The following is a 12,574-nucleotide window of genomic DNA, read 5'->3' as shown; positions in this document are numbered from 1 at the left end:
CCAGGTGCTGACGCGTGGATGCCTATTGGTCCCGGTTGGTGGCACCAACCGGAACCAAAGGCCCTCCTGCCTGGGCTCCCCGCACCGGCCACGTGGACGGCCTTTAGTCCCGGTTCGTGTAAGAACCGGGACTAAAGGGCTAGGGCATTAGTAACGACCCTTTAGTCCCGGTTGTGCAACAAAGTTTATTAATCTGGCGAGCAAGGTGCCAAGGAGGTACCAGAAATGAAATGGTGGACTAGCTCCTCCTGCCTATGCCTGCCTGCATGGTGCATGTGAGGCCGGCCAAGGACACGCATCAAGTCCAAAAGTTGGGAGGGGTTGGTTGAGTTTTGTACTCCAATGGCGCCACCCAACCACAAATTTAGTCCTAGGAAGGAAGGGCGAGGGAGGTGGGCAGGGCCCCAGCCCCCAACCCACAATCAACTCGAGTCAAGAACATGCATGCTGTATGTACCAGGAGTTGCTGTCCAATTAGTACTCATCTTCCTTGCTAACCCAGCCAAAGCAGCTACATATCTCAGCTTGGCCATAACAGTGGTGCTGGGTGTTGGGTGTGGGCGAAGGGAGCAAGCCACCCCTACAGTGCTAGCCGGCCAGACCACCAACATGGCTTAACTGCTAACTTGCAAGTGCAAAATACACAAGGAAGTTAATGGAGCAATCATGATGGTCGACCAGGGAAGCAGGTCGACGCAGGAAAGCGCTGTGCAAAACCTAGCTAGCTTCACATCCCGGGTAAGGCAGCGTGGTGAGATGATGGGTGGTCACGTACTCACATGCGTTGCATATGCCATCGAATGGCCTTTCACGCCAGGCCAGCAGTGTAGCTTAGTACAGTACGTACTACTCCCTCCGTTCCTAAATATAAGTCTTTTTAGAGATTCCACTACGGACTACATACGGAGCAAAATGAGTGAATCTACACTCTAAAATATGTCTATATACATCCGTATGTAGTTTGTAGTGCAATCTCTAAAAAGACTTATATTTAGGAACGGAGGGAGTATTAATCAGTTCATCATTCGTTGATGCATGCATGCACGTAGTTTGTTGCTGGATCACGTATAGTGTGTCCATGGACCATGTATAGTGCGTTGATAGATCGTGTATGATCTGAATTCTTTTGAAAGCGTCGGGGTTTATTGCACGGATTCTTCTACATTGACAAACTACTCCCTTCGTTTCAAAATATAGTGTGCCCGCATTTTCCGAGATTTAATTTTGACCATAAATTTAACCAACAAGATCAACTGCGGCGGAAGCAAAAAATTATATAATTGAAAACTTCTTTTGAATACGAATTCACGGGTATAACTTTTGCTCCCGCCGCAGTCGGTCTAATTGGTTAAATTTATGGTCAAAGTTGAAGCGCGGAAACCGAAGACGCGCTATATTTTGAAACGGATGGAGTATCATCATTGGAGTAAAATTCACATGATCCATGCATTTTCTCGACCGACCCACCATGTCGATCTCCAACAGTGCGCCAGCGTGCGACATGTATCGATCTGCTGGACGTTCGCCAGCTGATGTACACAATTTGGTGAGGGTACAACACACACGTTAAGATATTATACCCACGGGTTCTGGCCTGCCTGAGGCTTGGTGGTTCGGTGGATCGATCTCTCTAGTGTCTGTCGGGTCAACACGAGGACAACGTCGCTCCCAGGAAAAGGGACCCGGGAGGAACTCTCCGGCGCCATGCCCAACCGTTACGCCAGGACCGGACCGGACCTCTCCCGACACGACCATGTTCTTTCTCAGCCAGACCTCCTGAGATTCAACCTTGCTGACGAAATTTCCCCCCGTTTACACTTTACACTAACCGACCACTGCAAGTGTCTGGGTACAGGCTAAGTGGCTATGACGCCGATGATCCTCTTTCATAGTGTTGACGAAAGCTTTGACTAACTCGACCGGTCTTGCCTAAGCCAATCACAGTCGGTTTAAACTACATACATACAGTGGGCGACCAGGTATACAGCCACTACATACAGATCCCAGGAAGCTAGCGTGCGTTTGTGGTGGTACGAGTCAATAAAATTGGTGCTTGCAACGTACGCAGCCCATGGATGCGTGATGGAGCCGAGTCAGCCGACACGGGGTGGTGATGAGAGGTGACCGACTGTCCCATCGCCCATGCATTGCATTGCATGCCATGGTCTGGGCGTCTGGCCGGCCGGCCGGCAGGCTGCTCCTGTAGCGGCAGCAGCTGCTGCTCGTCGTAGGCGCAGGACGGCGTGAGAAGGAAGCATCCTGCTGTTGAGTCGAGGTGTGTTGGATCCGTCAATCCCCCACGTCGCCCTCGGCAGCTGCTACCCTACACCTCTCCCCTCCTTTAAGCCGTTTTTTGTGCGGGCCGCCCTACGTACACCACCATGAGTGACATAAGTTGGGTCCTCGGGGAGCACATCCTATCATCCAACTAGGAGAGGCCGGCTACCATCTTCTCTTAGCTTAACTGCCTCACGCCTAATCCGCATCGGCCGTTCGATCTAGTGCAGATTGAACGGCTCGGATCAAGGCGCATTGCATTTTTATTTTTCGAAGATAAAGGTTAAAACCTCCTGACCTCGGCATCCCAATCAGTACAATGCCGTCGGAAACGACTGATCGACTAAGTCACAATCATCCAAAGCAACGCCTTCAACAAGGAAGTGTGCACTCAAGGCCACAACGTCCACACCAAAAAAAACAAATGTAATGTCTTCACCAAAACGACGACGCAGGTGTGTCGCTGCCGGGTCTGACAGCCCTCGTGATTGGGCAGGATTGAGAAGGGACCATCATCTCCAAAGCAGTAGCAGTGGCCATGATGATGGGGTAGGGACGAGCCGAGAGGGCTTTTCTTCATTTGCCAGGAACGGGGTACAGGCCATGGAGATCATTAGATGCTAGTAGTAACATGCAGCAATCAATTCAAGCCCTCAGCACGTCTCTCTGAAGCCCCCACACGGACGGACACGGTCCCGGTCCCTCCCGGCGACGGCATGTGCGAGCCCCCCGGCCGGAGACCCGGACGCGTCGCGCCAACAGCTCGGTGAATACAGGTGTACGATGGTGCAAGGCCTACCCGTCGCTGCACGCTGGTATACAATGACCCGGCTGCAAGTGCCGCTCGGTGATTTTCCGTGGGCTGTTCGGCAATTTAACGTGGCGCCAGCTTTCGTCTGGTTTTGTTCTTCTGTTGTCTGGCCGCAGGTCGACATGTTATAGATTATGGTGGGCTTTGCTCTGAGTGTGTCTGGCTTTGGAGGTGGGCTTAGCCCTCGTTGTTTTAGTTTTTGCCCGGTTTTCCATAATTAACTGGACAATTCTCTTTTACTTAACTAATAGATAAGGCAATCTTTGCCTCCGTTTCGAAAAAAAAAGTCTGGTTGCGCTCACGTCTATGTTGCCCATAATTTAGTTGGGACGAGGTCAGGCATGTTGCCAGGCCTGCATGTGTGACAACTGACAACTGCGGCGCCTGCGTGTCCCGTCGGGTTCCAACCAACTTCGAAATAGATAACATGATAGCACGCATTTTAATATAGAAAAAAGGACGTGGCTCGCGGGCGCACGGGCGCCCGATCGCAGCCCCAAGCGCTCTCCCAGAAAAGGAAGGAGCCACCCGCGCGCGCGATCAGACAGCCAGAAACGAAAAATCAGCCACCCGCGCGCGAAAACAATCACACTCTGCTCTCCCGCGAGATTAGGAAGATGCTCTGCCACGTCAGTTCGCATGCATTAATTTGAGTTTCAAAAAAATTAAAAAGTCATAACTTTTGATTCGAGTATCGAAATTCAGATCCGTTTTCACCATTGGGTTTCTTGCGACGAGTTCTTCAAAACTAGATCCCATATGGATAGGTTTCGATGAACTTTTCTTTTGAGCAACTCTGTGTGGTATATAGGCAACTTTAGTGTTATCAGTAAACAACTCTTCTTGTTTGTCTAATATGACTTCTTATCATCTTGGTTTGTGTAAAAACCAAGCAACTGACCTAACAAACCAAGCATCTGTCCTAGTAAACCAATCAACTGTCCTAGTAAACCAAGCAACTGTCATAACAAAAACAATCGATTGTCCTAATAAATCAAGCAACTGTCCTAACAAAACTAAGCAACTATCCTAACAAAATCAAGCAACTGTCCTGGTAAATCCATGCAACTACATTATCAAAACACACAATGCATAATGTCTAAGCAAACCAAGCAACTGACCTAACAAAACCAAGCAACCATCTTAACAAAAAAAAATAATTTCAATAACAAAACCAAGCAACTGCAAATCCATGCAACTATCCTATCAAAAAATATGTTGTCATCACCAAAGTTGGCTGCCGAAGATGCTTAGTTGCCCATATACGGTCAAAAATATTATTTGCCGTGATTTTTAAGTGATATATGACATACTTGCTTGATAAATTCATTAGTACATATAATTTAATAAAAGTTGCTTATGTTTAAAAGGATCAAAGTTGCTTTTTTTAAAAAATTATCAAAACGTGTTCATATGGGATCTAGTTTTAAAGATCTCGTCACGAGAAACCTAACGGTGAATGTTTCGACGCTCGGTTGAAAAGTTATAATATTTTTTTTAATGAAACGGAATAAAGAGTGTGTCAGCACATGCATGCACGTTAGTATCTCTTCCTAATTAAAGGACACGGTCCCCTTAGCTGTCGCTATCATCGCATCTGACGGCACAAGCAAACGAGCGCAGCTGCACGAGTCAGACTTTAGGTAGAAAAAAATGCCAGAAGAAAAGCCAAGCAGACACCAAGAGAGAGTATGAGATGAGCACGTCAAAAGTCGATTACAATTATTGGCAAACAAAAAGAATGCTCACAGAAAGAAGGTATCAGCACATCAGTACTCAATACTGTATTATCTAGGCATGTGAAAAGGCCATAACCACAGCAGAGGTTCCCGCTAACAAGAGAAGCACATAACGTAAGGAAGCATATCCAGCGTCGTATGACAAGACAAACCTCATCAAGGCCCGCCGCATGTCGAAAAATTCCACAAAAAAACCGCAACATGGAAACACCATTTCCTCTCCATATAACTTTGCTAAGTCCTAACGTAGGCATGCCATTTGCAGGTTTCCTTTTTTCCAAGTCTCGTCTTGAATCACATGTTAGGCTGTGACATGTGAGGTGGTTGTGCCTCCTTGGCTTGACTGTTGGCCACTCCTAGCCAAACACCGATGCCAATGAGAAGAATCCCCCATCCAGCCAGATCATACCAGAAGTCATTGTTCTTCTTCTTTTTCCTTGTTTGCTGCAAACCACAATATATTCTCATGTTAGGTACAGCAAGTAACAGAGTAGAGTATATGTGGCATGTGGACATAATGTCGAAAATCAAGGCCAGATGTATGGGCAAGAAAATATACTCGAGGTCATATGGCTGGCCGAATAGGCATACAGAGCATGTAGCACATCAATGGAAAAAAGGGGCTATGTACTTTGTTTGAAATGCAAGGGGGCAAATGCAGATATTACATCAAAATATTGAGTCATCCACTGCCTGTTTACTGAAACAATTTGTTTTCACGCTGCCTCTTTACTAAAAGAACTGACAGCAATGGGATGGGCATAAGACAAATGTGTGAAGGGTTAAAATAACTGATATATTGAGCCATCCACTGCCTGTTTACTGAAACAATATATCTTCACTCTTGCTAACACTACTGGATTGACTAGTACAATGAGAGAAGGATGTCTTAAGGATCCACATGTACGACAATTCAAATGCAGATTTCTGGGTACTCTGACAGGAAATGAGATGAACAGAACCAAAAAAATGTACAGTAAAAAGAAATAGGGACTCCTTACATATGCCAAGGGCAGAAAATGTAATAAGCAAAAAAGTGGTAAGCAGAGCAATGTTAAACAAAATACCCTTGCATTTGAGGACGAGGGTGCTCCTTGTGAGGCTTGAGATGCGATTTGCCTATGGATCTCCATATGCAGTTCAGGTGCCTGAGGGTGATTGTACACAAATGTTACAGAAAGGCAATACAAAGTGATATGCAGGCATACTCAAATATGCCATGCTACGAATAAAAGGTTCAGAGTTAATTTAGATACAAAGATACTACAGATACAGGGTAGTTAGGGGATTCAAATCCCCCCTATAGCTTAGAAGTTCTTGCATTGCTAGTGAGCCAATCTGAGTAAGACCTATTACAAGTTTTATATCATAGGCATGGGGTGTTGTCAGCTTTTAAATTATGTTGACAGCATCAAATAAAACAAGGAACCTGGAGAAGATTCAAAAACTTGCATCAAAACAACTCGAATAGTTGAATGACATGGTATAATGGTATCATAATAACTGAGCAAAGATATAGCCAAACATGATGATAGAACAAAGCATACCTTTGATGACAAATCCAATGACTTCCTGTACAACTCATTTGCTGGTTCCTACAAGAAGCATGCACATATCTCAAACTCCAGCTGAATACGCTTAGAAACTTATTAACAGAAACCGTTTCAGAGGCTTGTGTGTGAAACTATGTGCATATGGCGCTTAAAAATCATATGATCTCAGGCCCATGGATCAGTCTCCAGCATGGAACATGCAAACTACTCAAGCAGACTACACATACCACATCAACAGCCCTCTGGAAACAACCAGTTGCTTTTTCAAAGCATTCATTAGCCTGGACAGTTTCCGAAGTGAAGAATCCACGAGAGGTCAGGGCATTCCCCAAGCACCAGAGTGCATCAGCCTTGTTGGGATCAATTCTCAGTGCTTCATCCAGCTTAGACTCAGCATCTATAAGAAATAAAACCAGATCAGCCAAATACACCACTTTTGACCCCAATCATAAACTCACAAAACAGTAAGACGGGCACAAGCTATATAATTGTATGCAAACTCCAAAATATTAGTACCAATTATCACTCCAACTAAACAAGCATGCACGTAATCCTACTTTAAGGATGAATTTGGAACACAGTGCTATGTTAACAAAATAAAGCAAGCAAATAGTACATGAAAACAATCAAACTGAAGTCATATAATTAATCTCTGCCAGATTATATTGAAAGGTCGTTGGGTTTGGCAGCATAGGCTCAGCCTGGTGTTACAATGCAATATAAATTTGAATCCAGTAACCTAATATCTGACATGTGGTGAATTCTTGAAATGGATCTAATGTGTGGGTCACCAGCAAACCACCACAAAAAGTGTTCATAAATTGAAGTGTTGCTTCGTTGAACACCATGGAAAAAACGCTAGGCACTAACAGTGGACTTTGCCACTGCCTAGCGCCTATCTCACCTACCCACATGCTTAGCATGATTAAGAGCTAGGCGTTCTGCTGTCTCCTAGCACCTAGGCACATTTCAGTGCGGGCCTAAGCGCACTTTTTTTACTCCACAGGAAATACGACTTCAAAAAGAAACAGTAATGCTGTTCACACCCATAAATAACTTGGACCCATAAATCTGCCTCTTATTTTAAATATACAAACACCACCATTACCATCAATCTGATAACGCACATAACAAATGCAACTACAGGCTCCATATATATGTTAGAAAGAACACCACACATTCCATCATATAACAAATGCAATTGCAGGTTCCATACATGCTGGGAACAAAACCACACAATCAAGCAAGTTCCATACAAGCATTCATCTTAAAGAAGGTCAAACAAATTGTTAACACACTCCAAACACCTAGTGCACATATGTTCACTAGCACTACTAACTGTCTCAATGTCTGTTCTGTTGTTAGTAACATCCTACCAACAAACACGATACTGCAGTGTTCAGCACACCATCCATAATGATCTCCTATTTCCTCACAAATCAGAGTAACCTATTTCTCAAGTATACCTAACTTCATGGTATAAATAAAAACTGGTGGCCGTAAAACGCTCACTCACGCACAAGCCTTGTGATTATATGCGAACTCCAAAATATCAGTGCCTATTATCACTCCAACTAAACAGGCATGCACGTAATCCTACTTTCAGGATGAATTCAGAACACAGCGCTATAACAAAATAAAGCAAGCAAGTAGTAGATGAAAACAACCAGTCTGTAGTTCTACAATCAATCTGTGCCAGATTATTTTGGAAGGTCATTGTGCTTGGCATTCCATCATATAACAAATGCGACTACAGGTTCTGTACATGCTGGGAACAAAACCACGCATAAATCAAGCATGCTAAAAGCAACTCATCTAACCATTAAAGGTAAAACAAGCTGTTAACACACTCCAAACGCCTAATGCACATATGTTCAGTTGTTCACTAGCACTACCAACTGTATTAATGTTCGTTCTGTGGTTCATGATATCGTGCCAACAAACCCAATACTTCAGTGTTCAGCACACCAACATCCATAATGATCTCTTATTTTCTCACAAATAAGAATAACTTGTTCTCAATTATACCATCGATATAACTAACTAGCACATGACATAACTAAAAACTGGTGGGCATAAAAGCACAACTAAGTTAAACACAATAAACTTTATAACAATGTTAGCAAACACAATGAAAGGCAGCGACCAAATTGTTAGGTAGGATCTATTCCATGTTCCAACTTCTCTAGGAATAATCAGTCGAAGCCACTAAATCTCCACATGGAAGCAATCAAATTCACCGAAGAATACACACAAGCAAGCGCACAAATCTCGCGGCGTACCTTCGAGGCACTTGAGGCTCTCGGGGCCGTTATGCATCTGCGACAGCTCCAGCAGCGCGCCGCCCCATCGCGTCAGGTTCTGCGAAGCACAAAACAAACATCAGATCAGATCAGACCAAATCAGACGGGGTCGCCGCAGTCGCGTCCCCCTCGGAAGAAACCGCCGGAGCGGAGAAGAGGAGGAGGGGGAGGCGTTACGTCGGCGTCGAGCGGGTTCTCGTCGTAGGTGGACTTGGCGGTCTTGCAGGCGAGGTCGAAGAAGAAGAGCCTCTCCGGGTCGTTCATCGCTGCCATGTCCATGGCGACGGCGGCGAGATCGGGTGCGGCGGCGAGGCGGGGCGGTGCCGGGGGCTTACCTAGGGTTTTAGGCCTCGCTTCGATTTGGGGGAGGCGTCGACGGAGGCGGGGGTGGGGAACTAGTAGTTGTTGTTGTTGTAGGGGGAGGGGGCGGAGGGGATCGCACCGCTTTCCTAGGACGCTGCCAGGCGGGCCCTTCGAGCTCCGTCCCCACCTGCCAGCCGAACAGCGCGTCCACGGTGGGTCCCTGGCATGACTTGCGGGAGGAGATAGAAAAGCATATCCCGCGGCCAGGCCCAGCTCGGCAGTTCGTGCTGGGCGCGTTCTGAAGCCCACTAGGAATTTCGGCCCGTTGTCGTCCAGAGGAATTCCGTTTCTTTTTTTTGCTGGAATTTTGGTGCATGTTTCAGAGGAGCTAAGCTGCCGGGCGGCGAACCACTTGTCAGCGTCCCCTGTGGTTCTGGCGCGAAACCTTCGGGCAGCACGCTCGCGCCACCATTGTCGGGCCGAGGAAGCGACCAAGCAACGCGAGGTCACTGGTGGTCGTGGACGAGGGAGCCAAGAAGACCAGAGTAGAGCAGTGTGCAAGGCAGCGGAGCAGAGGCTTCCGACAGAGGAGAGGAGACAGGGGAGCCATGCAGGCGAGGCGGGAGATCCGGACGAAGCCGGAGCAGCGGGGGGAGGAGGATGCGGCGGCGGTGGCGGAGACGCCGCTGAGCGCGCGGTGGAGCCCGGAGGCGGAGATCGGGATGCGGGTGGAGGACATCTGGGACAGCCTGGACCAGCCGCAGCTGAGCCGGAGCGACAAGCTCAACAGCTGCTTCGACGCCATCCCGGTCTCCTCCTTCCCGCAGACCTTCGGGTCGCAGCTGGTGGACATCCCCTCCGACGCCACGCTGGCCGAGGCCGTCGACATCCTCTCCCGGAACCGCATCAACGGCGCGCCGGTGCGCAACGTGGAGGCGCCCGAGGACGCCAGCTGGATCGACCGCTACATCGGCATCGTGGAGTTCGCCGGGATCGCCGTCTGGCTGCTGCACCAGTCGGAGACCTCGGCGGCCGCGCTGGGCGCCGACGAGGTGGCCGCCAAGCTCGGCACGGTGACCCTCGACCCGGAGCTGAAGCCGGCGGCGCCGGCGTCGGAGGCGGAGGGCGCGGTGGCGGAGGCGTTCGGGTCGCTGCCGTCGTCGGAGCTGTTCCGGAAGACCAAGGTGAAGGACATCTCCGGGTCGTTCCGGTGGGCGCCGTTCCTGGCGCTGCAGAGCTCGGACACGTTCCTCACCATGCTGCTGCTGCTGTCCAAGTACCGGATGAAGAGCCTCCCCGTGGTGGACATCGGCGAGGGCACCATCAGCAACATGGTGACGCAGGCGGCGGTGGTGCACATGCTGGCCGAGTGCGTGGGGCTGAGCTGGTTCGAGGACTGGGGCACCAAGACGCTGGCCGAGCTGGGCCTCCCCCTCATGAAGACCAGCCGGCTCGTCAAGGTCTGCGAGGACGACCCGGCGCTCAAGGCGTTCCGGCAGATGAGGCGGCGCGGCGTCGGCGGCATCCCGGTGGTGGACGGCGCCGGCAAGCCCGTGGGCAGCATCATGATCAAGGACGTCAAGCACCTCCTCACGGCCTCCGAGTCCACCGGACACTACAGGTACCCTACAAATTTCACTCGCTGCATAGCTTGCTCCGGACATGCAATCGCCAACAGACGGTGATGTGAACGCGTGCATGCACGCAGGACGCTGACGGCGAGGGAGTTCATCGCGAGCGCGCGGCAGAGCTCGGGGGAGAAGCAGATGAGCATCATCACGTGCAGGAGGGAGGACAACATGAAGGAGATCATCCTGAAGCTGGACGCGGAGAAGAGGCAGAGGATCTACGTGGTGGACGGGGAGGGCAACCTGGACGGCCTCATCACGCTCAGGGACATCATCGCCAAGCTCGTCTACGAGCCGCCGGGATACTTCGGGGACTTCTTCAACGGCGTCATCCCCATGCCGCAGAACAGCAGGGTCTGAAATTCTGAATCCTTCTTAGAGAAAGCCTTCTGTTTGTTTCCTAGCCAAGATCAGGATATAATATTTCTGCCATTTTCTCTAGGTAGTGATTCTCGGTGTTTTCTTCCTCTTCCATTTTTAACTCTCCCCAGTCACTAGTGCTTCGTTCAAACTCGAGCTTAGTTCCATTTTTGTTTCTGTTTTGTCAGTTCGGCATAGCTAGCTAGCTAGCTCAACATAATGAAGAACAATGTGGCTCTGTTCATGTCAACGACTTCCGTTATGTGAGATAATCTTAGAGGCTGTACGAATTACACATTTGCTTGCGCAGAATCTGCCCCAAGTCTGAAACTACACACGCACTCTGTTCTTAATACTGTGATGTAAATTCACACAGCGGGAGTATCAGCCATCGGTTGCAGAGTAGACAAGGGTGTAAAGGTCTGTAGAATGCAACTCTAAACCACAAGATATGAAATTGTGAATAGGCACCTAATACTTTGACAGCATACATTTCTGCATGTTATCTCCCGGGTTATGAGCTGCCCGACAAGGCAATAATAGAAAAGGCGCAGATAAAGACCCCAGACATATCAAACTAGGCAATAGCGTATAGGACAAGGAGCAAAACAACCATCGATTTGCAGTACAGCACAATCACAATAGATGGAAGCAAAGTGCATAAATCAAAAACCCGCTATGAACTGAGAAGATTAAGAGCACAGGGCACGGTGAAACTGCTACACTGCCTTTATGATAACGACGTTGAGGGATCCATGAAACACAGTCATAATTTGTAGTCTTTTCTAGTTATCCGACAAGCTAGTGTACTTATTTTTCTTTTATCATCAACATGTATACTTCCTGCCAGCAACCAACTAAACAGCAGATAACGAAAATTGCAACAAGGGGAAAGTGAACATAACCGCTGTATAAATTGTACATAAGATGCCAACCACCGACCATCCAACAATAGTCAATAATCAACAAAAGAAGGGTAAACTGTAATAATGACAGTTACACAGCTCACCGCAGTGTCCTAAATCCCATGTGGAAGCGCCAATGTCAGCACTCCCCTTAAAAAGAGTCAAAGATGACACGCAAAGTATTCCAGCCAGGGTGCCTTGCATTCACAATATTTCTGCTCCAGCAGCAGTCAAAATTGATTTCTCCATCTTCGAACCCCACAAGCATGATGGTAGGGCAGGTTACTAGCACACTGCCTGAATAAATTTTGCCAGGGATTTGTAACCACCAACATTGATATGAACATCCCTGAAGAGATATAGGATCAGGTCATTAAGTTTGTTGATCACGCTCAAGTAAATCACTAAATCCATGACTAAAGTATGACAAAGCAACCCAGGTCATGATTTTTTGGGGAATTTTCCTGCTTCATAAACATTACAAATTCATTGATTTGCCAAAAACTCGTCTAACAAGGAACAATATACCATTTGAAAACCAGTTCACTGCACTAGGGGAAATATGTCGCTTACACGTAATCCATATTACTGTTTCAAATATGCAGTAGTTAAGAGCATCTTCAACCCCTCACTTTCTCCCAGCTGGGCAGACAGCCTGGACAGGAGAGACAGTGAAAAAGCCTACCCAACCAGAG

General features: G+C 47.9%; 3 protein-coding genes across 3 annotated transcripts in view; 1 reads left to right on the top strand and 2 right to left on the bottom strand.

The window, feature by feature from the left end:
- Positions 1–4,785: 4,785 nt before the first annotated feature.
- LOC123080311 (probable mitochondrial import receptor subunit TOM20) lies at positions 4,786–8,962 on the bottom strand (the record flags this gene model as incomplete). The annotated part of the gene is given in 6 exon segments (XM_044503221.1): positions 4,786–5,271; positions 5,895–5,975; positions 6,375–6,422; positions 6,608–6,777; positions 8,663–8,741; positions 8,861–8,962. Coding segments are annotated over 6 exon segments (630 nt in total). The 3' UTR covers positions 4,786–5,121.
- A 523-nt stretch (positions 8,963–9,485) lies between these two features.
- On the top strand, positions 9,486–11,224 carry LOC123080310 (SNF1-related protein kinase regulatory subunit gamma-1). Its single transcript, XM_044503220.1, has 2 exons — positions 9,486–10,607; positions 10,695–11,224. Exons 1-2 carry the CDS (start codon positions 9,595–9,597, stop codon positions 10,972–10,974), a joined length of 1,293 nt encoding a protein of 430 aa, XP_044359155.1. The 5' UTR covers positions 9,486–9,594; the 3' UTR covers positions 10,975–11,224.
- A 645-nt stretch (positions 11,225–11,869) lies between these two features.
- LOC123080309 (exocyst complex component EXO70B1) overlaps positions 11,870–12,574 on the bottom strand; it is a 4,726-nt gene continuing 4,021 nt past the window's right edge. The window contains exon 2 of the mRNA XM_044503219.1: positions 11,870–12,228. The gene's annotated coding sequence lies outside the window, so the exon portion shown is untranslated. The remainder of the gene's footprint in view (positions 12,229–12,574) is intronic.

The sequence above is a fragment of the Triticum aestivum genome, chromosome 3D (assembly GCF_018294505.1).
Source record: "Triticum aestivum cultivar Chinese Spring chromosome 3D, IWGSC CS RefSeq v2.1, whole genome shotgun sequence".
Lineage (NCBI taxonomy): Eukaryota > Viridiplantae > Streptophyta > Magnoliopsida > Poales > Poaceae > Triticum > Triticum aestivum.
This window is presented reverse-complemented; position numbering and strand designations above follow the sequence as displayed.

What these genes read in the sequence shown, in the direction of transcription:
- LOC123080310 (XM_044503220.1), top strand. Translation starts at nt 9,595, where the DNA reads ATGCAGGCGAGGCGGGAGATCCGGACGAAGCCGGAGCAGCGGGGGGAG. An exon ending in GAGTCCACCGGACACTACAG is followed by an intron (nt 10,608 to 10,694) that starts GTACCCTACAAA and finishes GCATGCACGCAG; the next exon opens with GACGCTGACGGCGAGGGAGT.